The 27,186-nt window shown below is 57.2% G+C and overlaps 2 protein-coding genes across 2 annotated transcripts; one reads left to right on the top strand and one right to left on the bottom strand.

The window, feature by feature from the left end:
* The first annotated feature begins 3,036 nt into the window (after positions 1-3,036).
* On the top strand, positions 3,037-11,651 carry AGPAT2 (1-acylglycerol-3-phosphate O-acyltransferase 2). Its single transcript, XM_072883340.1, has 6 exons — positions 3,037-3,310; positions 7,384-7,517; positions 8,093-8,268; positions 8,472-8,567; positions 10,282-10,354; positions 11,285-11,651. The coding sequence occupies exons 1-6, from the start codon at positions 3,123-3,125 to the stop codon at positions 11,434-11,436; spliced, it is 819 nt and encodes a 272-aa protein (XP_072739441.1). The 5' UTR covers positions 3,037-3,122; the 3' UTR covers positions 11,437-11,651.
* A 2,226-nt stretch (positions 11,652-13,877) lies between these two features.
* On the bottom strand, positions 13,878-26,959 carry EGFL7 (EGF like domain multiple 7). Its single transcript, XM_072883122.1, has 9 exons — positions 26,851-26,959; positions 23,240-23,425; positions 21,437-21,559; positions 21,080-21,192; positions 20,243-20,338; positions 18,626-18,790; positions 17,642-17,706; positions 17,128-17,290; positions 13,878-15,097 (listed from the first exon to the last, which is right to left on the bottom strand). Exons 2-9 carry the CDS (start codon positions 23,317-23,319, stop codon positions 15,075-15,077), a joined length of 828 nt encoding a protein of 275 aa, XP_072739223.1. The 5' UTR covers positions 23,320-23,425; positions 26,851-26,959; the 3' UTR covers positions 13,878-15,074.
* Positions 26,960-27,186: the final 227 nt, after the last annotated feature.

Raw genomic sequence — 27,186 nt, 5'->3', positions numbered from 1 at the left:
CTAGACTATGTGCAGGGTACGCTTGCAACGCATCTGAATAATTCAGTCAGTAGTTTAAATATGCAAAACACGCAGCACAATCTAGTAAGCTGGGGTTTTTCTAAAAGAATTTGGAACTGCTTCATTCTGGCTGCTGAAGCTTTGGAGGGCAAGGAGGGGGTTGCCTTCGCCTCTGCCCAAAAACGGCCGCATTTCAGGGGTGATGACGCGATCCCTGTTGCGTTACGCAGCGTGCTGAGGCTCACGGGCCTTCTTTCGTCAGGCAGTTTGTTATGATAATGTTGATGCACAGGCTGTCGTTATCTGGCAGCATAACCGCTTGCTTTATGAAATAACTCAGCGTGACAGCTCTGCTTGCTAGCAGGCAGGCCCATGTCTGGCTTCTAATCTGGCATCAGAAATCACTCCCCTTCCTTGAGCTACAGACTAATATTAAACGTTTCATTTGCATTACTCCAGATAATCTGTTGGAGAGCACGGGGAGAAGGGAATTACAGCCAAGCTCCTTTAGGAGCCCACACATGAAGCAACCGCGCAACTGCCATCTCCACCACGCCATATCTGCTAATACTGTTTGCCATCGGCGCCGCGACCGTGCTGGAATTTGCATTTCAGTTTCCTAATGTCAGCCAGCATTTGCGAGTTGAGCGGATCGGCTCGCAGCGGATCGGCTCGCACGATGCCCCAGTGACAGATCACCAGTGACTTTCCTCCTGTGTCAACAAAAGCGAAAGTCATGAGGATAATGCAGAATTGCCCTGGGCCAGCGTATGTTCAGCTGAAAAGGTCTCAGTGACTTCCCAGGCATATGCTGGCTGGCACGGCGCTGGAGCAAGGCTCTCTGAACAGCCTGTACGATGCGGGCTGGAGGGATTAATCTAATGCTGCATCGAGATGCTAATACAATAAGGGTTCTTTGTGGCATTAGCAGGAATCATGAGACCAGCTCTGAGATGTCATTGCCTGGCAGCTGTAGGGAGTGCCGGCCTTGAGCTCTCCAGCAGAGAGGAGTTTGTCTCCTGCTTCAAGAGCTAAAGCTGCTGAGGGGCAGGGAAAATGCAGCGAGCCCCCCTCTGTTTTGGTGACAACTCATTTGGGAACAGCCCGCTACCTCTGTTGTGGAGCCTCGGGAGATCCAAGGGAACGAGGGTTATTTGGAGAGGGACAATCGCTTTTCCTTGAGTTTTCCAGGAGCTGCAAAGCTGCGAATACCAAGAGGATGCTCGGGACTGCAGCGCCAGCGTCACATCTTACCCCAGGGAAATCACCGCCACCTGCGGGACTGGGGCTTTGCTATAAAAAATGTTGCAAAACCTGCTGAGGCCAGTGAAACAGTTCGTGTCAGTTCCAGCACACATGCTTTCATCTCTCTTGCCAGCTTCGCACCTACAAAGCTGTTGGGCCTGATCCTGACCTCATCCCAGCGTCAGTGAGGAAAGCTCCATCCCGCTCAGCACGTTTGTGCTGGTGGAAAACCAGCATCAAGCACCAGTGGACACCATGGGTGAGACAAGGGGCAGGGAGATGTGGGCAGTGGGAACCTGTCACGAAAATTCACAACTCACCCATGCTGACCTCAGTCAGTTGCGAATTTTCGTGACAGACGCGAAGACCCCACACTGTGCCAGGAGGGGCCCAAAGACCCCACATGGCACCACGAGGGGACCTGAAACCCCCACATAATGCCAAGAGGGCACCCAAAAGCCCCACACCATGCCATGAGGGGACCCAAAGCCCCCACATGGCACCATGAGGGACCCCCAAAGCCCCCATATGGCACTATGAGGGACCCCCGAAGCCCCCATACGGCACTATGAGGGACCCCCAAAGCCCCCATATGGCACTATGAGGGAGCCAAAGCCCCCACATGGCACCACGAGGGACCCCAAAGCCCCCACATGGCACCATGAGGGACCCCCGAAGCCCCGTATGGCACTATGAGGGAGCCGAAGCCCACATGGCACCACGAGGGACCCCAAAGCCCCCATATGGCACTATGAGGGAGCCAAAGCCCCCACATGGCACCACAACGGACCCCCAAAGCCCCCATATGGCACCATGAGGGACCCCAAAGCCCCCACATGGCACCATGAGGGACCCCCAAAGCCCCCATATGGCACTATGAGGGAGCCGAAGCCCCCACATGGCACCACGAGGGACCCCCAAAGCCCCCATACGGCACTATGAGGGACCCCGAAGCCCCCATACGGCACTATGAGGGACCCCCAAAGCCCCTATATGGCACTATGAGGGACCCCGAAGCCCCCATACGGCACTATGAGGGACCCCAAAGCCCCCATATGGCACTATGAGGGAGCCAAAGCCCCCACATGGCACCACAATGGACCCCCAAAGCCCCCACATGGCACCATGAGGGACCCCCAAAGCCCCCATATGGCACTATGAGGGAGCCAAAGCCCCCACATGGCACCATGAGGGACCCCAAAGCCCCCATACGGCACTATGAGGGACCCCGAAGCCCCCACATGGCACTATGAGGGAGCCGAAGCCCCACATGGCACCACGAGGGACCCCCAAAGCCCCCATATGGCACTATGAGGGACCCCGAAGCCCCCATACGGCACCATGAGGGACCCCCGAAGCCCCCATATGGCACTATGAGGGAGCCAAAGCCCCCATATGGCACCATGAGGGACCCCAAAGCCCCCATACGGCACTATGAGGGACCCCGAAGCCCCCACATGGCACTATGAGGGAGCCGAAGCCCCACATGGCACCACGAGGGACCCCCAAAGCCCCCATATGGCACTATGAGGGACCCCCGAAGCCCCCATACGGCACTATGAGGGACCCAAAGCCCCCATACGGCACCGTGAGGGGACCAAAAGCCCTCCTCACCACGCCATGAGGGGAGCCAGACCCCCATAGCACCGTAAGGGGACCCCACGCCCTCAGGGTCCCCATGAGAGACCCCACGCTCCTCCCGCCGCGCCCAGGCGGGACCGTCCCGCCCCGGCTGAGGGGAGCGGCGGGGCGGCGGGAGGGCCGGGCCGGGCCGGGCCGGGCCGCCCGCACCGCCCACATAAGGCGGGGGCAGCCCACGCCGCTCGGCGCGGCGGTAGCGGCGGCGTCTGGGCCGGTGTGCGCGGTCGGGCGGTGGCATGGAGCTGGGGTGGCTGCTGTGGGGCGCGGCGGTGCTGCTGCTGCTCCACGTCCTGATGGAGCTCAGCCCCGCCGTCAACTTCGTGCTGCGCATCGGCTTCTACTACCTGCTGTGCATCGTCTGCTCGGCGCTGACGGCGCCCGTCTGCCTCCTCGTCAACGGCGGCCGCACCGTCAAGAACATGAGGTGAGCGGGGGCTGCCCCAGGCGAGGTGGGGGTGAGCCAGCCCCGTGGACACGGCGGGGCGGGCGCGGTGGCGGGGCCGAGTGAAACACAAACTGGGGAGATCGGTTTCAGGCCCGGCTCCTGTGTGGGGGCCTCGGGGGGGGATGGTGGCGGCCTCCTTTTACCTCAGGTCTGTGACAGCAGACCCTCGGGTGCCCGCCCTGGTGGTGCCGAGGTTGCCTCTTGGCTCAGGGGGAGTGCTGGGGGCTGCGGTGAGGGGCTGCTCCGGCCCATAGCTGTGCCCTCACCTTTGGAGAGCCCCATTTGGGGATGAACGCCCTTCGGAGGGGCCCGGAAGGTGTGAGGATGGTGGCAAGGGGCCACGCAGGCTTTGGGGAAAGCTATGCGACAGCACTGTTTGTTTGGGGGTTTTTGCCCCTCCAGAAGTGGAGGCTGTGTCAGGAGGCAGACTGCTGGCAGATGGAGTTTAATATGCTGTCCTCGGCCTGGTGCAAGGAGCATGGCGGCCATGCAGCTGCCTGGGGCACGCTTGTTGCTGTCAGGCCTTGCTGCGTGTGTCCTGTGACAGGGCGCCAGGGGCAGTGACTGAGCTGCTGCCGGAGAAGAGCAGCTCCTCTACGTGCGAAGGCACGTTTTAAGGGCAGAGCTGGCACTTCTGCTGGCAGCCCAGGAGAACTTGGGCTCCTTGCTTTGCTCTTCCATAGGCAGCTTTTTACCTATTCTAATCATCTGTGTCCCGGCCAAGTTATATGGGTGTGGGGGAAAGGGGAGCCCTGCTGCCTTAATACATCCTTTTGGATTAAAGGTTGGGCAGTGTCTCAGCTGGTGGAGCTGGACTTTGCTTTGCGGTGTGGCTCTCGCAGGCAGGGCTCAGGGCGGAGCGAGCGGGCGCAGGGCACTGACGTGCTGCCTTGTGGGCTCTGCCCTGCCCGCCTGAGCCCATGGTCTGCAATCCGCTCTGGTGCTGTGGCAATCTGCTCTGGGATCTCCAGCCTAGCTCTGCCTCCGGCTTTGGTTGTCTTGGCTCACTCAGGAGCAGCTTTCCAATGTGCAGCCAGCTTTGCAGCTGGGAGAATTTATGATGTTAGTTATGGAGACACTCTCTTTTTCTTCCCCACCCCTAAAACTTTGTAAATCTCCTGTAAACTTAAAGGAACTCTTTGGAAACAAGAACTCTTTGCACTAGACAGCTCCTCATGTTGAAACTCAGAGCTGAATTTTGGCCAGAACCACCCTTTTCCTGTAACTTAAGCCCATCGTTTCCATGTGCTGGCACTGGCTGATCCTGGTCGTGTATCCCAGCCCCTGGGAGGTCTGTGGCTGAGGTGATCCAGTGAGCTCCTTATTTCTACAACATCCCAGCCTGCTTATTCTGGCTCGGGGAAGGAGGTTGGAGCAGAGCATGTGCTGGTGGACAGACAGTGATAACAGCGTCGCTGCCTGGTGCAGAACGCCCCGTCCTTGCTGTGCTCCTGGCTCCAGTGCCAAGCTGGTGTGACTTGGAAGAGGTTGCCCTCTGTGTCTGATAGAGCTGTTTATCTAGCGGCGAAACCTCTTGCAAGAGCTTCCAATCTGGTAAGCACACTTCATTAATCTCTGAAAATCAGAGGATCCTAAAAAGGCCTCTGTCACAGGCTGCGGAGCAGAGCACCTGAAGTCAGGGCTGCTGGATTTCAGACCCAGGCTGATACAGATGCACTGAAAAAGCACATTCCCTGTAATTTTTCTACTCTCCTTGCATCTGGCAATAAGTGCATCAGATTTACAGCTCTCTGCAGCTGTGACTGCACCAAGTCAGGATCATTCATACCAGCAGAGAAGCTGCTTGCAGGGTTGGAGGGGAGTAGGACCCATCCGCTTAACCCTGTGGATGGCATGGCCAGCTCAGCAGGGTTGCCGGTCACCCGGTTCTTTGCTTGCTCTGGGCTCTGCCCCTTTGCCTCTTTCGGTGGCTGAGGCCACATCTTGTGCAAGGAAACACTGGCTCCTTACTGGCAGGGGGAAGTTGAATGGTTGCTCTTGAGTAATGTGTAACCAGCCTCTCCCAGCAGCTACCGAGCAGTGTGACTTCCAGAGCAGTGACCTCTTCTTCGGTTGGCAGTCAGAAGGGAGGAGAAGTGGGATTTAGGTCAGTCTAGTGGCATGGCATCCACCATGACCTCACCGATTCGTGTCACCCTGCCTTTACTCACCTGCCCCCGTGTCTCTTCACCTGGACTGCACTCACATCACCTCGGTGCAGGCCCGTGGTGCTTGGGAGCTCTGCAGCCTGGGCACCTCCCTGTGTCCTTTCCCTGGGTGCGGCTCTAACCTTTGCAGCAAGTTTGAATGCTGGGGGACTGACAGCAGTGGTGTCACTCAGCTGTGTCTCCTGTGGGTGTTGGCCTTGCCTGAACTCACGTCCAAGTCAGTGCCTGTGTGGTCTGTGTGGTGGGGTACCCCACAGAGAAATGAACCCCACTGTGGGTAGGAGCAAGCCAGGGAAAGTCACCTTGATGAAGGTGTGTGGTTGAAGAGCTGGAGGCAGGGGTGGGGATACTTTTGGAGAGCAGATGCTGGGTGCTGCTGCCAGCCAGGATGAGATGCTGGCTGGGTGCTCACCTCCCACCTTGGGTGATGAGTGCTTCCCAGGCTGATGGTGCTGTGCAGCCCTCTGGCTGGACCCTGTGGTGGGGGAGAAGCTGACACTGTCCCTTGGTCTCTTCCTGCAGGGAGGAAAGCTCCATCTCTGCCAGGGAGAAGGTGGGCCCTGAGACAGGGCATCCAGGTGCTTGTTGGAGGGCAGGTCAGCTCCTGAATCTGCTCTAGGGGAGAGCAGAGCAGAGCTGGTGGCTGCTTCTGGAGGCTTTGTTCATGTGCAAGCTCCTCTGCCTCCTGTCCTAGCGAATGGCTGCATCCCTGCCCAAAATAGCCCCTGCGTGCTGCCAGCTTCTGGCTTTGTCCTTTGGCCCAGTTGGAGGGTCCCCAGCTCCCACCTGTCTGGGGGCGGCGTAGATGGGCCCTGCTCCCATGGGCTGGCAGGGTCTCGGCCGGCGAGCCTGGGCTGGGTGTGCTCAGCAAGGGCACGGCAGCCTGCTCGATGCGTTGGCAGGGCTGAGTGGAGCTGCTGGTGTCTCTTGGCAGCTGGGCCCCCAGCTCTCAAGCACAGGGGAAGAAAGCTGGGAGCTTTGTGGACAAACCTGTAGATCCACTGGGGAAGCGAACTGACAGGCAAAAGCTATTTGCTTGAAGATGGGTTTGCCGGGGGCACCTAGCCTCTGCCAGGCTGCATGGGGAGCATCCCATTTGCTGCTTGCATCCTTGTCGTACAGAGAAGTGTTTCTCACCTTCATTCTCCTCCTTTCTTGGACTCCCCTGGGGTAGTGACACCCCGTGTCTGTTTGTATTGTTAAGCAGCATCTTCCAGCACTGCAAGGAGGAGAATTGGCAGAGCCTTCCTTGGGTGATGGGTATGCAGGCTAATACCCACGTGCTGGGGAGTGGCAGCTCCTAGTAGAACTGTTTGAACAACTTGTGGGCTCTGCTGATTGCAGAAGGAAAACATAGGTAGCATCAGAGGAGACTACAGCCATGGCACAGGGGGAAACAAACAGCACTAAATGAGCAGGACTGGCAGCAGGAGGAGTGGTCTTTGATCCAGTGTTGAAACCAACGTCTCTCCCTCCTGGACTTTGGAGGGCTTCCAGTTTGCCCTCTGTTTGCAGGGCTCTTGCAGCTACGCTAGGCTGGACTTGCCTCTTCTGAAGAGCCCATAGTGAGCCTGGGTGTGAGCTGATGCTGTCAGCTTGAAGGAAGCATGGACCATCAAGTCTAGCTGTACTGGCCTCAAAGTTACAATCGGCTTCCCCCAGGCTTCCAGTAAAATTCCCACACTGGGAGTGGATGGGGCTTAGCATGCAACTGAAGTGCTTTGAGCACATGGGATTATGCAGGCCAGACATCTGGGTGGACCACAGGGCAAATGAGACTGGAGGCTCTGTCACAGAGCTCTTCTTGTCTCCTTCTGCCCACCCTGGGTATAGCAGACCCTGTCACCTCCCTGCCCTGGTGCTGACTGCTCTTCTCTTCTGCAGAATCATCAAAACTGTGGTCAAGACCTTCAAGTATTTTTTTGGCCTGAGGTTTGAGGTGAAGGGACTGCAGAACTTTGAGGTGGAGGGCCCTGCTATCATTGTGTCCAACCACCAGAGCATCCTCGACATGATGGGTGAGGAGCTGGTGGGAGGGAGGGAGCAGTTCTCTTGCTCACCATCAGAGAAATTTTGCTCGCATGTCCTGGCCAAGCAGCCCCCTGCCCTGGCCGGTCTGTGCTACCGAGCCAACTAATCCAGCTTTCTCTATCAGTGCTGGTTGCAGGAAGTGTCTTCTGCTCACTCTGAGCAATCACACCCCTGTGCAGCACCCCAGGTACTGCTCAGCTTCAGGTGCTTCTCAGCTCCCTTTTACATCCCTGCCTCGCTGATAGCCTTGGCTGGCCTAGCACCTGCGTCAGTGTACCAGGCAGCCAGGCATGGGGGGTGGCTTCGCTGGGCACTGCGGGGCCGAGGAGTAAGCTGCCTCCTGAGAGGTCTTTCTATGACCTGCAGCCACCCTGCCCCTGTAATTCTGCTGTGTGCTGAGTCTCCATCTGCTCTGTTGATGGCAGCAGAAGCCAGCAGAGAAACAAGGCACTGGCTTGTCCCTGGTACTCCCCTCCCCACCTTGGATTGTGTCTCTTGTCCCATCCGAGTGCAGGATGGGGGGGTGGCGGCTGCTGGTTCTCACCCTCTGCCATCACGTTAGGGCTGATGGAGGTCCTGCCCGACGACTGTGTCCAGGTGGGCAAGAAAGAGCTGATGTACGCCGGCACTGTGGGGCTCATCATCTACCTTGGCGGTGTCATCTTCATCAACAGGAAGAGCACCACCAGCGCCAAGATGGTGATGGCAGAGGTGGCCAAGACTATGGCAACTGACAATGTGAGTGTGACTGTGGTGCTTGGCAGGGTGGCATGTGTCTGGGTATCCTGGGGTGGCATGGGGGGATGTGGCACTCCTGATGTTGGCTTGCTTGAAGTTACAGCCACCTGCAGCTCTTGGCAAGGCTGGCTGGTGGCTTGGCCAGCAGGAAGGGAGCACTGCAAGTGGATTGCTGGAGCAGAGCCTTATCTCTCCATGTACAGGTGAAGGTGTGGGTGTACCCAGAAGGCACGAGGAACTGCACAGGGGATTTGCTGCCATTCAAGAAAGGAGCATTTCACCTTGCTGTCCAGGCACAGGTAACAGCGCTTTACCCCTGCACGGGGACCCTGAATGCTTTCGCAGTGGCATTGCAGACTGGTCATGCAGTGGTATGGTTTATTTGCTCTCAAGTGAGCCATGTTCCCAGGTCACAGCTGAGCTCCTCAGCTAAACCACCATTAGGTGTCATAAGTGCTGCCCAGCAGGAGCCGAGAGCCTTTTGCATCCCCTGCAGGAGTGACTTGACCCCTCTGGATGGGGGGCTGCAGACAATGGAGAAGCTGCCTTGTCCTCTCTCCTGACTGCCCCAGCACTGCAGTCCCAGTGTCCCATCTGGAGGTCAGAGCATGGGGGACAGGCAGACTTGACCCCCTCTGAGCTTTGCAGGCAGCTGCCTGGCAGCGTGGCGGTGCAGTGTCTGTGCCCTGCTCCTACGAGCATGGCTGCAGCACAGAGCTTGCTTCTGGCAGGGAGCCCAGTGGGTGCTGCACTTTGTGAGTTTGCTTGGGGAATCCCAAAGCTGTTGATGCATTTCTCAATCCCCCAGCTTGCAATAGTGTAGTGTTGATTCAGGATTGTTAATGCTGGTGCTTTAGAGCAACATCTGGGCTTGCTCTGTGTGGAAATAGCTGCTCCCTCTCAGACAGCCATATGGCACTTCTTGATATGTCTTAAATGCCTTCACTCTCCAAAATGTCAAGATCCATGAGCAGTTAGAGGGGGAGCAGACAAACAGCTCCTTGGCTTTGGACAGCTGGAGCTGTTGGTGCTCCTGAAGGAGCAGTGGTGCTTGCCTGGGCAGAGCTCTGGGGCAGTGTGCCAGGGACACTGAAGACCTGGCTGTGCTGTCTGTGCCCAGGCGGTTGCTGGAAGCTGAGCCACCCTGCTTGGCTCCCAGGTGCTGGAGAGGCGGCTGGGAGGAGATGGGTGCCTTGCCTTCCCATGCATGCTCTGTCTCACCTCTCAGGACTGGGATGACTTGAGGCCTGAGGGGAAACTGCTTTCCCTAAAAGCACTTACAGCAGGGATCCTGGAGAAGGGAGTAGGTGCCAGGTCTCTTGCTGGGTTCGATTGGCCAAGTCCAGGGGGTAGCCTGCATTTTACCATCCTCATTCCTCCCAGGGTGATGCAACCGAGGCAGGGGCTGGTGGCTGCTAGAAGGAAAGGATGACAGTGGAAATAATACCCACCTCTGCTAACGCTCCCCATGAGTCACCGACTGTAGATTTGTCTCTGTGTTATCACCACTGAAATAATGACTCTGTGCCTGCCCTCCTGGCTGTGTCTCTGCCTGTCTGAAGCTTCCCTGGAAGCAATTGATTGCAATTGGTGACTCCTTTTCTTAGAAGCTGAAAGCAGACCAGCTGGCCTGTCCCAAACATGTGCTTGTACAGCACGGCAAGGCCTGTCAAAACAGGCATCCTCCAATGTTTGTAGGTCAGAAAATACCTGAGTTTTGCAGCCTGGCTTGGGAAGAGGAGCCCCGAGAGCCAGTGCTGACCTGAGGCTGAAGTGTAACTTGGCCCTAGAGCCATGAATGTCCCTGTGCCTTGAGTTGCTGGGGAGTGGTTTTGATCCCATTTGACTCCTGGCTGTCCCAGCCTTTGGAAGTGGGTCTTGCTTGGGGGGCTGTGTGCCCTGTACAGCTGAGAGCCAGGCCAAGTCAGCTCTGCTGCGTGGGATTTGCTGCTTATCTCTGGCCTGCCCTTGCTGCAGTGTGAGTAACTCCTCTTTTTCCTCTTCTTCCCCAAGGTCCCAGTGATCCCCGTGGTGTACTCCTCCTTCACCACCTTCTATAACCCAAAGAAGAATCTATTTACATCAGGTACCAAAGAGCCTGAGGGCCTTTACAGTCACTTGGAGACAGGGTTGATGCCATACCCATGTGGAGATCTCATTCACAAGGGTGTGGGAGGGAAGCGGAGCTGGGGTGAACAGGAGTTGTCCCTCTGGGGTACATGTGGAGGCAGTTCAAAGCACTTGGCACCGGAGCCTGGGTTGGGTTAACTCAGGAGAGAATGTGATTAAGTACAATGAGGAATGTCTTCATTAAAAATTGGATGCCACTTCTCCCTCCTAACTGGCACAGCCCAAGTCATTTGGTGGGGGCTTGGGGAAAGAAGCAAGCGTGCTCTGCCTCCTGACCTTTCAAAGCAGGGACCCCTCTGCAAGCAAACCAAGGAAGGTGGTTGTATCAAAGCTCTGAAGTCTGTCAGTACAAGTGCTGGGCAGAAAGTTGGCTTTCAGTCAACTTGGAGCAGTACCTCTCATTTTTGGGAGGAAGCCGTGCTTGCCATGCTCCCTGCATGGATGGCTGGAGCCAGCCAAAGGTAGGAGGGTTGGACAGAAGCAGATGGAGGGAGCACCTGGTGCAGGCTGTGCCTGGCATGGCCCTGGAGCTGCGGGGGTCCATGGCCCTGGGCTCCCCCTGGTCTCTTGGCCAGCAGGCGGGGGCAGAGCAGTGACACCAGCCTTGGAAAGGGGCAAGCTCTGGCTGCGGTGTCAGTTTGGGGCACAAGGGGAATACCCTGCCTGGTGCAGCTGTTAGAGGGCAGGGTCTAATCCCCAGAGCAATCTCTTAACCGAGACCACTGCAGCCTCTGCCTGCACTCCAGGGATGGATGCCTGAAGCCCTGTGAGGGGAGGAGGGCTGTGCTGGGGCTGTCCAGGGTGGGAGGAGCAGGGGTCCTGGGAGGGCAGAGAACAGTGCTCCTCTGGTGTGTGGGTTTCTCATAGGCTCTTGTCTTGTTCTCAGGCAAAATCAAGGTTGAGGTCCTGCCTCCAATAGAGACCAAAGGCCTGACATCAGATGACGTCTCTGACCTGACTGACAGATGCTTCCGCACCATGAGGGAGACCCTGTTCAGGCTGTCGGGCAGTCCAAGCGAGGCGAAGGACTCATCCTAGATGCTTCTCCAGTGGTGTCACCGTGTGGTGGTGGCTGAAGGGACCTGTCTGTTGCCAAACACTGAAGGAACTTCTCTTCCTGTGCAGTGACTTCTAACTCTGGGAACGCCATGGACTGGCACACATGGGGTGTTGAGCCAGCGCTGAGGTTCCCTGATGAGTGGATTTCTCTTATGGGTTCATTATCTTGCAATGAAACATCTCCTTTTTCTGAATTTCTCAGGCATCAAACTTGTGCTACCAAAGGGCTCAATGACCAGAGAGGTGAGTTCCCCCAGCTCAGGCAGCTGGCGTGGGGCAACAACGCGAGCCTGGTTGGAGACTGGGCTCTGCCTCACGTGAGTGTCCCTGTACCTGTGTTCCTGCAGGCTCAGCTAGTGCTGGCCTGGCCCTGTGCTGTCCCAGATGGAAACCAACCAGGCAGCCCTTTGTGTCTGCAAGACCTTGATCCTGCTCAAACAGGGCTGAGAATAGGATGAAAATCCAGACACTGGCTCTTCGGCAGCACTGGGAGTGCGGCATCGTCCCTGGGCAGCCCGGAGCACTGCCATCTGGCACGGTGGAGCTCACGGGCGGTCTCTGGGGCAGGGCCTCTCTCCTTGAGAGATGCCCTTGGGTCACAGCAGCATCTTGTGCTGGGGCTTTGTGTTGCCTGGGCACTCCCGAGCCAAGTCTTTCACTTCTGAAGAAAGCACCTCAGCTGGGCTGCAAAGGGGAACGTGTGGGGCCAGTCAGCCTTATAGTGTCTCTTTGGGCTCGCTTGCCTTGTCTGAACAAGTGCCCTTGCTCATTGAGGGGTGCAGCAGTGAAGAGGGAAGCTGCAGTCTGACCAAGCCAGTGTATATGGTCTGGGCAGAGTTTAGCTGAATGCTGTCCAGCCTTGCCAGTCTAGTCATCTTCTGAATGAAACCCCATGCTTATTTCTACCATTCAGAGCCACCAGCTTGATTTTAAAAACTGCACAGATCTGTTGGAGTCCTGGGCAAACCTGTCCTCATGTGTGACTTGTTCGTGGCCCACCTTTGGATGCCATGTGTGACATGCACCTGGGTCGTCTCAGAGCTTCCTTGGTGCTGGGAGACTGCGCTGTCAGCTCCCTGCCATGGTTTGACCTTGTCACAGTAGTGCCTGCAGATGCAAAGGGCTCTGTCACACTTGTTTTGCCACTTGTCATGGTCAGCAGTGGCCAAAAGATGGTGCCTGTCCCACGTGTCTTTGTGCAGATCTCGGTGGAGCTGCTGCTCTGCAAGGCGTGTAAAACTCCTGCAGAGCCACGGGGCGGGTGAGCTGCAACTGTAACGGGGCTCAGAAGGCTTCAGCTCTCCCTTTGGGGGAAATGGGCTCCTTCCCCCGTTCAATTAACGGGCTTTCCCCTGTGCTTTGGGGTGCCGGACCAGCCGGGCTCCTGGATCCCTCACTGGGAGCTGCAGAAGCGTTTATCTCTGGGAAGAGCAAGGCTGGGTCAGGTCCATGGTTCCAGGGGGTAACCTTCACCTCTAACTCGGGTTCAGGGAGGCTTTAGCTCTCCTGTTCATGGCACAGGGTGTATAACCGTGGGATAAGCTGCCTGGGGCTGCTCGGGTAACCGCCACAGCCAGCTTTTGCAGCCTTTCTGGGGCTGCATTGGTGGAATTGCAGTCATGGGGCATTTTGGGGTTAAAGTCTCAACTGGGAAAGGCAGGGAGTTCCTGTAGAGCCAGTGGTCCCCAAGGGAGGGAGCCCTTGGGCTGAGCTGGTGCTGGCAGGGGCCGGGGGCTTTATTGGAGGGGCCTTACAGTACAGACTCAGGGGTCAGATGCACCGTGGGACAGGTTGGGGTGGGAGGATGGGAACTGAACCAGCACTTTAAGAGTGGCAGATAAAGGGCTGTCATGGAGGTTAAACCCAGGAGGGTCCCGGGAGGGCTCCTGGGGTGGATAACCACCTCCATGGAGTAACTCCTGCAGCATCCTTCCCTGAGAGGAGGGAGCGGTGCCTCTGTGTGCAGTTATCTGCTGCTCACTTTTAACTGGGTTGAGAATAATGTTATGTGCTTTAAAAAAAGAAGTACACCTTTGATTATTTAAATAAAGGAGACTCCTGGTCTTGTGTGGGAGCTGAGGGAGGAGGGCTGCTGCGGGAGGAGGAAGGGTGCTGACCCTTCAGCTCTTGCAGGGCGTCGGTTGGGTGATTGAGGGGGAATGGCAGGTCCTTGTCCTCACCCTATGCCCCACAGGCAGAAGGGCCGTGCTTCTGCACCCCAGCCTCACACTGAGCCACAGCCTGGCCCGAACTAGGATGACAAATGCCTACAGGGGCCTGTCGCAGGGGAAGAGGAAGGTGGTGCCTGTGTGGATGGGAGCCCATGTCAAAGCAGGGCCCTGGAGCAAGCGCCTGCCCAGTCAGGAACGGTCCCACAGCCTCAGTGTGCGTAGCAGGAGGCTTTATTTTTGTACAACCCCTGCAGCACCCTGTTGCCCACATGGTACGCGGCTCCTCCTGCAGCTCCGCTCTAGGCAAGTAGGAAAGTGTTGTACCAGGTCGGTCATGTCTGCTCTGCTGTACCGGTGGCCTTGAGCAAACAGCGCTGGGGGAGAGGTAGGCATGCGCGTAGCGGCTGTTGGATCTGGGAGAGACCAGCTACACCGACAGCCAGTGCTTGTGCCGGTATAAACACGTGGGTGTGCCAGGCCTCGGTCCCCAATCCAGGCATGCAGAGGACTGTCCTTCCCTCCTTGGCCTCACCCTGTTGGCACTACTGGGTGGCACAGGTTGGTCCCTGTTTGCTCTGTGCTGTTGATGGGAGTGTCACAGGGAAAGGTTTTCTATTAAAGCAAGTAAAACCAGACTCTCTGCACCTTCAGGCCCATGTAAAAGCTTCATCCTTGTTATTGCTCTGTAGGGCCCAGAGACGGTGCAGAGGACTGTGAGCAGGAGCAGGTAATTTCAGAGCAAGCTGCTGCAGCTGCCGTGCTAAGAAGCGGCGAGGCACCAGCCCACTTCCAGCGCTCGTGGAGGGAGGCTGGTCCCGGAGAGCAGAACAGAAGCTGCAGGGATGGGCAGCCGCTCCCTGTACCCAGCCAGCGCAATACCTTTGCAGGGCCTAGTTGCACCCATCCACTGCCATGGCGCCTGGCTTGGGGCTGCCCCCTCTGCCACAAAGCATTTTTGGCCATAGTCCTCCAAACGCAGGACTTGACTTGCCCCCAACCTTCTTTGGGAGGGAGCAGGTAGGGGAGCACGGCGGGGGGCAGCTGTCCTGCCTGGGCCAGGTCTGTGCTCCACTGGGAGATGATGTCCCGGGGTAATGCTAAGTAAAAGCCAGGCAAAGCGAAGCACCGCACAGCTTCACGTACAGCCCGTCTCTCTGGCACAGCCAGACAGGCACTAATGGCACGAGGTAAGGCATTTATTTTCTGCCGCTCCAGCAGGAAGGGGGTGAGACGCTGCGGGCTCAGAGTCCAGTTTGGAAGTAATTGCATGACCTTTGATAAGGTGACTTGGAAGAGAAAATGATGGAGATGCTGATGGTGAACCAGCCTTCTCCTGCTACCCTGTGCCTTCCTGTAGATGGTGTGGCTTCGTCCCCAGCCTGGGGCTGGAGAGTGAGATAAGAGCTGCGGATGCACTCAGCTTGCTCCAGTTCCTCGGGCGCTCGGCTAGAGTTCATTCTTGCAGGAACCTGGGAAGATGGAAAAAACACAAAAAACCAATCCAGTAATGTTGTTAGCCTGGGTTTGGTTTGTCTCTTTCCCCAAGAAGGATGAGGTTGACCTCAACCTCTGTGAACGTCACCCACACTTGCTGCTTTCCCTTTGCCAAACAACCCCAGGCTGGCTCTGTCCTGCCACGTTTGGGAGCATGGCTCTCACCTCCCTGGCATGCCGCAGTCCTCACCAGCCTCGCCTGGGCCTGGGAAGTCCTGTGCAAAGCATCCCAAAGCAGGGGGGGCAAAGACAGTGACAATAACGCTGGCTGCCCCAGGACGGGAGGCTGGGACCAGCCTGTCCCCACTGCAGACGCAGTCGGTGGCTCTGTGTGACAGTAATGGGAAGTGGGTGCTGCCGGTCACCAAAGTCCCCAGCGCCCAGGGACCTCCGTGGGCTGGGGAAGGGACCGCACGGGGTGGCTGCTGCGCAGCCACATGCAGTTGTGAGTCTTGTCGTGCTGCTAACCGGCTGTGTCACAGCCGAGCATTGACGGTCTGTGCTGAATTGGGGGTAATTCAGACTTAAAGGGGCTAAAATGGTTATGGCTTAAAGAGATCCGACCCTGTGCCTTCAGTGGTGGTTTGAAGAAGAGAAAATATTTTTCAGTCCTTACACACTGGGCAGATAATTGCAGAGCGCAGTTGTATCTTAGCATTCAGTTGTGAAATGCTTCGCAAGGCACAGAAAATGGATGGCTACTTAACTCTCCATGGGATGCCCTCCAAGCCCCAGTGCTTGCTGGAGTATGAAAGGACAGTCTTGTGTCCTCCAGGGACTTTCAAGACCATGAGAGGGACAAAACCAAGTTTTTCTTGCTGGAACAGGCTTGGCAGAAGTTAGTTTGAGGACTTGGGAGTCATCCCTTGGAATAAATCCATGTTACCTTGTGATACTGCTCACATTCCTCAGTGCTGTCACTAATAATATGTGCAGGGCAATACTAGGAAACTCGGTCTGCTGGAACACTCAGTGGTTCTGATGATTACCCCTTTCTGAGATGTTTTTTAAGTGTCTATTTGCAGCTACTTAGTCTTCAAACAAGTTCTTTGAAGTCTTTTATATCTAAGCCATTACTGCAAGCAGTGAACTGGGACTGGATATGCCCTGAAACAGTTTCCCCTTAAGTCTTTCCAAGCACCCTCACCCCTCTGCCATGAGCACCAGGCTGCTGCTGTACCCAGCTCCTGAGCTGGCCCAGCCACGCCTAGTTTCTGGATGTGTTTAACTGGAATTATTTAATGGGAAAACAAGCTGCAGAGAGCTGCCTATCAAAATAGCGTTCATACGGTTTGTGCTCTACTCTGAGTCAAGCTGCAGTGCTCCAGGGAGAGCGTTGCACACACCTCAGGGACCCAAGGGGATGCTGCCCCACTCCGCAGAGCCGCGGGGGAGCACGCCAGGCAGGACCCCCCGCCTTCCATGTCACACATGACAGCTCTCACCAGTGTCTCTTCTTCAGAGTTTGCTACTTAGGAGACCCTCTCTGGTCCACTGCTTGGCAAAGGACTGGTCTGTAGACTTCAAAAAGAAATGCCTAAAAATTCCCAGGCTCGTAAATCTGCCAACTTCTGCACGGTCCCTAAACTCTCCTGATTGACTTTTTGGACTGTTAATTTCCTAAGAGCTGGGGTTTCTTTTCTGAGGACTAAGTTATAACAGTACAGGAAGGAACACAGCCGGTGAGGGTGCCGACTGCGAGACATGACCCACTGCTCACAGTGGGCTCCCTCTGCTTCTGCCCCAGAGCCACGTTTCCATGTGCCGATCTTATGATTTTTGGCTGCTACAAGGGCAGTCAGATGGTGCAGCCATAGAAACAGCTTTGAAATGAAGCTAATGGGCTGTTTGTGTTCATCTTTTATTAATTACAGGCTGCTGAGCTTGAGGGAGATATAGATTAATAGTGGCATATGTGTTACTGATCTCGCTGGCCCGCATCTGCTCACCGTGGCCAGTATGGGTGGAGTGAAATACTTCAACCCTGCTTTTTCCAGGCACTTACACGTCTCCAGCCGCTCCTCGAGGAAGGAGATCTGCTCGCTAAGAGAGTCAATTCTGTCCAGTTGCTGGAGGGAGTGGGACAGCCGGCTGATGGGGTCTGCGCCGACATCCTCTGGGGCAGATGGCATGAGGTTGTGGAAGGGGGCCAGCACCAACTGGAGTTTCTGGAGGGAGAAGGGGAGCCGTGAGCCACGAGGACCACCCGGCAGGTTGTAGCACGTCGCCTGCCAGGGTGCACCCCACCGGGGCGGCACAACGGCCGGCTCACGGGGCTTTGGTTGCGTTCAAAGGGCCGCCGGGCTGGAAGAGCTGCTGCGTGGGCGCTGCCAGCAGCGTGGAGCACAGCTGGGATCGCTGCGGCACGAGGCCAGCATGACGTTAAAAATAGAGCCGGGGCGGAGGGAAACCCTGGCTGCAAACAGCCCCGGGTGGGAGCTGGCTGAGCGCAGCCTCAAGCTGCAACAGGGCAGTGAGGGCAGGACAGGGCAGGGCAGAGGTGTGGGCTGGAAGCTCACCTGCTCCAGCGCTTCCACTCTGCTCTTCAGGTCTTTCATTTCTTCCTTCATTTCACTGGGGGGACCTGAAAAAGTGACCAAGAAAAGTCAGTGAGTAAAAGCCTATTGCCCAAGGTGAAGGGGAAGGTGCTGGGGAGAGACATTGCTGCAGGGCTCGGGCCAAGCTCTGCTGCTTTCCACTCCCCTCCTAGTGAGCCCCTGGGGTCTGCCCCGCTGGGACCAGCCCCTGGAGCATCAATCAGATCCAATGCCTGCTGCAAGCACTGGCATCTAGTCCTGCTCCTAATGCGCACAAGCCTCTCTTTCCTGCTGGAGTACCTGCAACAAAGTGGGAAATTTTCAGGCAGTGGGGTGATGCTTAAAGGATAAGACGTCTGGCGAAGCCTGGCCTTTCATGCCCGTGTTGTCAGGTTAGCTAGCACCCGGGTCTGCCCTGTCCCATAGTGAGCACAAAGGATCGTCCCTGCTGAGGGCCGTGGACACGGGATAAGGGCAGGTGGCTTGTGGGGCATGTGCAGACGGTGCCCTGCTCTCCCAGGTGTTTCCCGCATGATGCCCGTGCTGGCCACAGCGCATTATTACTCACGGTACGAGTTTGAAGTGTCACAGCGCGTACCAAAAGTAATAATGGGCCGTCACCAGCAGCGCCCGCCGCTCCTCGTGGCTCTGGACTCGCCCTGCAGGAAGGATGACGACGATGATGATGATGGAGAGAACAGCTGCATCCCAGCCACCACACACCACGGATGGGCTCTGTCACCCTTGGAGATGGAGCAGTGTCTGGATTTGTGTGCAGGGGAGGTTGTTTGGGTGGTAGAGGGACTCCCGGGTCACTGGGAATAAAGCTGAGGGGTTCTGGCTGTCGTCCCCTCTCCTGTCTTTTGCTGGTCCTGCTCCAGCCACCCTGCGATGCTGAGCGTTAATCCCAGCTTTCACTGAAGGCCCCGAGCAGCTGGGGCTGTCCTGCAACAGGGGACAGGTTACCTGCTTGACTGAAGGTTTCTGGCTCAGGGGCTGGCACCAGGGGCTGGCACGCCTTGTCGTTGGCAGCGAGGCTGAAGCCGTCCCGGCAGGCGCAGCGGTAGCTCCCGGCCGTGTTGATGCAGAGCTGACCGCACCCGTGGCTCTGGCTGGCACACTCATCCACGTCTGAAACCACAGGTACGGCTCAGTGAGGACAGGGGTGGCGAGGAGGTGCTTACCGGGGATGAGGGAGGCAGACGGCTCAGTCCCGCTAGCAGGGGTCCCGCTCCCCTCTCTAGAGCCGCACGGGCTCACACAGGGTGAGGATGCGATGGGACCCCAGACCAAGCTGGCATTTGTGCCGGGCACAGCTCTGGGTGCTCGCAGCACTGCAGGGTGTGAGCACAAGACCCGCCAGCACCTGGGACAGCCTTTCCTCTTGCACCCGGCTGGAGTAAAACTGAGCTAACCCTGAGGGAGATCTGGCCTCCTCCCCTCTGCCCGCTCCCCCCACAAAAGAGCCAGAAACAAAAGCTATGGTCAAAAACGTCCCAGCTCTGGCCAGGCGGGCGCAGGCAGCACTCGGCTCTCATCCTGGATTTATGGCCGGGGTTTTGGTTCCAGCCAGCCGTGGCGAGGAGCTATCAGCCTTTCAAGTGTGTACAAAACCCAGTAACCTCTCCTCACACAGGGGAGTTATTAAAGCTGTTCCCACAAAGCAAAATGAGCTGAACCGCTTCCCACGCCCGGGCAAATCTGTTTTAGGCAGTGGGAAAAATCCTTTCCCCTTTGCGCTGAAGCCGGAGCTGTCAGCGATGTGCTCAGCCCTGCCTAGCCCAGCGTGGGTCACTGCCACACACTCCTCCTCTGCCTTCAGGGAGGGCAGAAAGCTGGGAAATGCCGTGGCAGGGGTTTGCACCATACTGGTGCGCTGGGGTCTGCAGAGCGCTGCTGCCCTCCACGCTGCCTGATTTCCCTGCTCTCTGATGAGGAGCATCGGGCTACTCTCATGCTGGAGAGGAGCTTGGTGCCTGGAGATCACCAGGCTTTCCCTCCACCCCCAGATGTTTTTGGTTTACAGATTTAGTATCTGCAGTAAATGGGCATCTTAGTTTAAAGTGAGAGTTTACAAAGCTTGGGAGATACACAGTCTCTGGCCGACCCTGCCAGTGTAACAGCTGCTCTGCAGAAAGCCTTTTGCCAGCTGCACAGTCACGGCAGAGTACAGCCTCTGCTCACGCTGACCCAGCGCAGAGCAGCAGCGGAGAGAAAATGTGGATGCCAGGGCTGCACTCGAGGGCTGAGAGCACCAACACAGCCAAAGGGAGGTCAGAGCTCCCCTGGGAGATGAGCTTCCTGGCCAGACCATCAGGCATCACTGCCCTGGAGCAATACGTGGCGGGGGGTGCGTAGGGGTAACACACCGGTTCCCCTCTATGGGCTGAGTAGCACCAGGCATGCGCCAAGGCTTGGTGAGGAGCCACGGTGCTGGGCCCTGTCCCCTACCAAGGGGTCGGTCTGTGGGCAGAGGACCTCCAGAGCCCCACGGCAGCCCCACTGCTCCCCAGAGAAGCTCTCCCAGCAGCGGCGGGGCAGGCCCAATGCAGGGAACGCAGAGGGGAGCAGCACGGCCAGTACCTGTCTGGCAGGCTCGCCCCGTCCAGCCGGGCGGGCAGGCGCATCTGCCGGGGAAGGTGCAGCTCCCACCGTTCTGGCACGGCACCCAGCAGAGAGCTGTGGGACCAAACATGAGCACAGCATCACCGGGCAGCTCTGAGGGTCCCGAGCTCCCTCCCCTGCCACCATGGATGCGTGTACACACACAGTACACCCCCACCCCCCAAAACACACCCCAGCACCATCTGAGGGCCAGGATGGAGCCCCAGCTGCCCGGGAGCAGTGGGGTTGAGCTGACCGGGGTGCACAGAGCACAGGACGGGTGGGATGAACAGGACCTTGGTTTTGCAGCCTGGGAAGAGGCCGAGGCACCTGCAGCTGGCACAGCCGGGAGGGAGGAGGGCTGACGGGCAGCAGCAGGCCCTGGGAAGCCCCTGGTGCTGCGCTCTGAGCTCATCTGGGGACAGACTAGCTGCTGATGTGGTTTGCATTTGTTTTGTGCTGTACATCACAATTGCCTCCTGAAAGCATTTCTCTTCCATTACTGCTGATTTATATGGAAAGGACTTACTCGTTCTATTTATCCTCTGGTAACTATAAAGTTAATAAGCAATCCCAAAGGAAAAAGGCCTGCGAGGCAGCAGAGAAAGGCTGGGAATTAATCAGAAATTGAACCACATTTGGTTGTGACACCAAAAATTTAAATGCTTTCCTACAGGGACAATCCGCCTGACAGGCAGAGTGCCGGTAAATGAGAGAGCTGGCTGCTGGGGCCTCATCCAGGGACCTGAGCTACCCGGCCCATGGGTCTGGGGGAAGGGCGAGCACTGGCACCGGGGTGGCACAGCAGCCTCTTACCTCTGTTGCAGCTGAGCACATGGCTGTTAGCTCTGCTCCAGCCGGGACAGCACGAGGCCGCGGGCTGGGGCAGCTGCCTGTACGCCTGCCGGTAGGCAACCCTGTAGATGGTCCTGGAACGCAAAGATGGGGCTGAGCCGGGTGACTGAGAATCCGCCCCAAGCCCCCGCATCCCGTTCCCATGCCAGTGGGTCAGACCCCCTGCACTGGCACCCCCTGCCCGGGGGCTGGGAGCCCCTTCCCCATGGATCAAGGCAGGACTCCCCACTTCCGCAGCCCCCGCCGGTCCCTGCCTTGCTGGGACGGATCCGGCTCTCTCTCAGGGACCAGGTCCGCGTTGCGGGCGGCTGCCCTCACCTGTAGGTGCTGCAGAGGCGGTGGCCCTGGCAGGTGGTGAGGTAGGGCTGGTAGATGGGCTGGACGTGGGACTCGGCGTAGGTGGCCACCCGGCTCTGCGGTGCTGCGGCACAGACCCTGCGGCTGCGGAGAGGGGAGCAGGTCAGACACCGGCTAAAAACTAACCCACTGCTTCTCCCTTCAAGGCAAAGGGGCTCCACCGATTTACACCAGCCCCGGACATGGCCTGACAGTCCCTCTCGACAGAGGGCTATTTAAACGGCAGCGGCTAATTGCCTGAGTGACCCGGGAGGTTACTTCAAGCTGTTTTGGGGCAGTCACACAAAGCTTGAGCACTGCGCGCTGCACGGACTCTTCCTCCCCAGCCCCTGCACGAAGGCGCTGATGCCTCCTCGTACACTCACCCCGGCACAGTCCCTCTGTCTCAGGAGAGCAGTCAGGGCCCAGATTTAGGGGGGATTTACTCAAAGCAGTTTTCCTTCCATTCATCGCCTCTCTTTCCTTAAAATCACTCCCTTTCTGGGTGGATTTTTCCTTTCTGAGACTTTTGCACTCCTGAAATGCATGTCCCTGTGGTCACCAAGAAATTAATGATTTCACAGGAAGGGTCAGGCTCACCGCAAAAAGGTAGAGGCCAGAAGAAAGTTATCCTCCAGTCTTCCTAAGATAACTGCGATCCAGTCAAAAACTTTCCCAAGGTTAACAGCCAAAGTGGTCTTGGTTAAAAATTCTTTTTTTCAACATTTTCCAGACCAAGCAGGTCAGTCCCACTGAGGAACTCGCCTACTTGTCTCAGCCTCCCAGCCCAATTAGAAACTAGAATAAAAAGCCTGGGAATTAGCATGGACATCAGATGGCTTCCATTAACTCCAGAAAACTCCCTTCAGCCTCACTGATTAATGCTATAGAAGATGCAATTTTTGAATGGCAATTGTTTGCTTTGCAAAATTTAGAATAAAGCTATAGCTGCTGCCTGTGCGTGCGAGCGAGGAATTCAGCCTGTGGTTTTAGTCACAACCAGAATGCGAAAGGTTTCACGCTAAAGGAGAGTATTTCAATGTAAAAACAAACTTTGTAGAACATGTGAGCTGTATCTGGGGGGTGGGCGTTGAGCTCGAGTTCCTTTCGGCTGGGGAAGAAATTGGGGCACCGAGCTCTGGGCTTCCTCTGACCCAGCGGGAGCTGAGCTGTGCCTGCCCAGGCCGTGCTGGGATCCAGCGTGCCATGTCGGGCCCGTTTCCCAGAAAGGGAAGGGGAATTGCTGGAACTCCTGGGTTTGCGGGACTTCCCGGGACAACCCGCCTGGACATTCCATGCCTGTGTCCCCTGGACAGTGCATCCTCTCAGAGCTGGGAGGCGGCATCCTCCTTTGATGGCTCTTTTGCAAGGCTTGACTGGCGTGATAGCAGGATTGCACGCATATTTTTGTGCAAGGATATGCTTGAAAGAGACAATAATAATTAATGAACAGCTCAGGGCCTGATTAGCTTTTGATTCTCCCGGACAAAAAGCCCAGAGTGTCTTGGTGTCCCCTGCATGGAGCTAAATGGAGCTGGGGCATTTTCTCTGAGAGGCTTTTTTGCTTCAGTGACAAAGCAAACAAACACCAGCGAAGGGCTGCCGAGCCCCGGCTGCCCCGGGAGGACTCAGCTGAGCCTTTTCCCACCTCCTCACCAGCCCGGCGAGCTGCCTATGCGCATGCAGCCAGCTGGCTGAACAGGGCTCTTCCTCGCCAGGAGAGGATGCGATGCCGTGACATGTGACAGCACGCACCTGGGAGATGCAGACAAACAGGGGGCTTACCCTGCCCGGGCAAAGCCGTCCGTGCTGGTCACGCTGAGGATGCAGAGGAGTCCTGAGAGGAGGTAGCTGATGCGGCGCATGTCCTGTCCCTCCTGCGGTGCCCTGGGCTGAGCGGCACGACCGAGTCTCGCTCTTTGGTGGGAAGTGCTGGCTCCTACCGCATGTCTCACCCTTCAGCGGGGAACCCTGCAACCGAGAGAAGAGCAGTGTGAATATGTGGCATCCGTCCCCAGCTGGTGACATCTGATGGACCCGTGGGGATGGGGCCAGCCCTCGCTCCCGGGGTCAGAGGGATGGTGCCGGGTGCGCACAGACCCCCCCGAGGGCAGCACACAGGGCTGGGGCAGGAGCACACTTGCTGGCAACAGAGCGGTGTGACAAGCTAAAGCACAGGGGAAGAGGGGACCCATGAACCCCTCGCAAGGTGGGAGCTCCTCTGGGCACAAACCCGCTTTGCCCCACTCAAGTCACTGGTGCAGCAGTGATTTACGCCGGGGACACGCCCGGCCCGGCACGCAGGAGATGCTCTCGTGGCACTGGGCGCTGCACAGTCGCTTGTGAGTGGCAGGGAAGGGACCTGTGTCGCGTGAAATACACTGCCAGTTCCAGACAGCAAGGGCAAAACAATGGCCCGTAATTTCTTAATCCATACAGCATTGTAAAGCTGCCTTTTCCCACCACATAACACACTGAAATCTGATCTTCTTCTCTTTAAAATACAAGTTCTTGCCAGAGAAAAGTGCTGTAAGGGCCATATGTACCGTCTGCAGAGTCAGTACTAACCAAGCGGCGAATAAAGAGGCTTTGATTTTCTAGCAGAGGACAAACATGAAACAAGGCTGAAGAAGGTCAATAACAAAATTTAATTTAAAAAATATCTAATTTAAACAAAACAGTTGGCCTCCGGATGGCAGCAGTTAAAGGAGGAAGAAATAAAGAAACTCACCTTAAATATATGCCAATTAAAGAAAGAATCAGTCTTTCTGATGAAACCTTGAGAAAGGAGTGGCTTTATGGGGAGGCAAAACAAAATGAAACCTCCTTCTGAAACTGCAAATATGGTGAGCTGCAAATAAACTTTCTAAAATCCCCAGGTGATGTGGGATTGGGGATTGCAGGTTCATCCCTAAACTCCTTCGGGACAATTCCTAACTCTGAGCCAAGTCGTTGGGGATAACTGGCATAATTATCCCAAATCTATAGACCCTGCAGGTCTCGAAGCCCTTCGCCAAGGCACTCTATCATCTTTTCCTTTGTGCAGGTGAAGAAACTGAGGCACGGAGAGATGCAGACCTGCATCTGGAGAGAAACCAGCCTGGTGCCTTCCTGCCCCTTAATATCAAACGTCTTGTGCATGCTTCCATGCAGTGACAGCGCTGAGCGAGGCGGACGGCTGGCTGAGAAGCCCCTTCCCCTCGACACAGTCCATGAGCAGGACACACGGCTCTGCCTGGCTTTCGGGAGGTTTCAGGAGGTTTCGTGTCACAGCAAATCCACTGTACCACTATAAAATGCAATCAGGACCTCATTCAGTCCCTGAATTCAGCAGTACTGCTGAAGCTGAGGGTCTAGCTCCAGGACAGGGAGGGATGGCAACGTGCCCACCCTGCTCCTACAGTGCTACGAGCTATTCCCATGGAGCTGCAGCCCAGCAGGGAACTGCAGATGCCTGAGCCCATCTTAACCTCCACGCAAGCCCAGCTTTGAAGATGTAAGGAGGATTTTGGTGACATAAAGCCTGTAGTCCTCCATTTTCCTCCAAACATAGTGATGCATTTCATCTTCTAATGATTAATATGTGATATCTCCACCAGCAGGAAATCAAATCTTGGTTGACTTGCAGGGAAGTTTAAAAAAAAAAATAGTGAAGAAACCTTCCTTCTCCCCAGCCTTTCTGGAGACATCCCAGGGACACTAGCGTACAGAGACGTACTAACTCCCCACTGCTCAGCCAGCCGGCTTTTCCCAGGGCTATACTGGGGCACATATGTTCCTTACAATTACAGATCCCCAGACTAGCGGTGCTTCTCCAGAAGTCTGTAAGTCAAACTCTGCCAACCATCTCCGTCCTCCCACAGGATTCCCGTGACTGCTGTGGGAGCTTTCCCTGTGGGGAAGGCAAGGAACACAGGGCACAAGCCTAAAATATAGGCGGTTTGTTTTCTTGCTTTGAAATGGAGCAGCATTGCCCTACCTCAAGTGGTCAGAGTATCCCTCTGGGTCATAAAATTATGGTTGCTTCATACCAGAAAAAGTTTCAAAAGTGGAAAATATGAGCCTATACTTGTCTTTTTTATGAGTTTATGAAAATCAGCCTCTTTAAAGCCACTGAAGATCCTCCAACCTGTTGCCACTACCTATTCTAATACTCCTCTTTTAAAGCATATAACTTAAGGAAAATCTTTTCATGATTGAGAAAAAAATATAGAGTTTTTTGTCACTGCCTTTCTAGTCTCTCAAATGAAGAGGTGAAGCCCCTGGTCTGGCAAGTGAAACTAAGTGGGTGCATCTGAGCTTCTGCTGTTTCAGGGGGCACCAAGTCTCCGCAGCTGGCCATGAGCTCCTGTGAGGCTGGGGGTCCCTCTCTCACCAGCCAGAAACATTCCCGTAACTCTCCTAAGTCTGCCCTTGCCTAACCCGCTGCAGCAACCAACGGGAAAATACAACCCACCGTATGGGTGAGCAATCCTTTTTCCAGCTCTGCCCATGAAACCAAGGCTAAAACTCCAGCTGATGGCAGCAGTAGGAATCGGGGTCTGTCTGCAAAGTGGTGCAAGAGAATCCAGTGCCTCAAGAGGATGCAATTACCCTCAGGAGAACGCAACAGCTGCATTTTTTCAAACAGCCTGGCCTGGTTCTGCAGGTGAAACCGCTGCTCCCAGCTGTGCGCTGGAGCCGGTCTGCGCCCTTAGAGCCAACCGCCTCTGGAGAGGGTCAGCGTCAGCAGCAGAGAGACGGATTTTCCTTTGCAAGCACCTCCAGCTGTTCTCTGCTTAGGCTGGGATGCAGGCACCGCGGAGCACAGGCACAGGGATGCGGGCGCGATGGAGCCGGGCACGGGGACGTGGGCACGACGGAGCAGGGAGCAGGGAGGGGGGACACCGCGGAGCAGGCTGCGGGGGTACGGCACCGTGCAGCAGGGCGCAGGGACGCGGGTACCGGGAACGGGCCGCCGGGACGCGGGTATCACGGAACGGGCCGCCGGGACGCGGGTATCACGGAGCAGGACGCGGGTATCACGGAGCAGGACGCGGGTACCGCGGCGCCCGGCGCAGGGATGCTCAGCCCGGCCCGCAGCAGGCCGAGCCCCGCTCCCCCGGGCGCTGCAACCCCCGGGGCAGGCGGAGCGCTGCCCGCCGGCCCGGCCGCTGCCCGCAGCCCCGCAGCCCCGCCGCCGCAGCCGCCGCAGCCGCCGCCTGAGAGGCACCTCCCGGGCCGCCCCCTCCGCCGGCCCCGCCGGGACCCCGGGCGGCCCCGCTGCGGCAGCGAGCCCCGCTCCGGGAAACGCCCGCCCCGCTCCCCCCCGCGCCGCCCGTCCCTCCCCGCCGGAGGGTGCGGCCGCGGCCCCCCCGGCCGTGCCGAGCCCCCGGGCGGCGCCCGCCGGGACTCACCGGTGGCGGCGGCGGTGCCGGAGCCGCGGAGTCGCCGCCGCGCCGCGGCCCCCCGCGCATTTCCTCCCCCGGCCCGAGCCGGTCCCTCCGCCCCGGCCCAATGAGCTCCCGGCGGGGAGGAAAGCGGAGCCTCCCGGCCGGGGGGAAGCGCCGGGGCCCGGGGAGCCTCCGCCTGCCCCCGCCCCGCCGGCCCCCGCCGGCCGCCACCTGCCCCCGCGCCCCCGCCGAGGTGCCCCGGCTCCCCGGGGGACACTCAGGGACAGGGCAGGACCCCCCGGAGAAGTCTGGTCCTGGGGGGATGTGCGGGGACAGGGCAGGACCCCCCGGAGAAGCCCG

The sequence above is a fragment of the Ciconia boyciana genome, chromosome 18, assembly GCF_034638445.1.
Source record: "Ciconia boyciana chromosome 18, ASM3463844v1, whole genome shotgun sequence".
NCBI classification, from domain to species: Eukaryota; Metazoa; Chordata; class Aves; order Ciconiiformes; family Ciconiidae; genus Ciconia; species Ciconia boyciana.
This window is presented reverse-complemented; position numbering and strand designations above follow the sequence as displayed.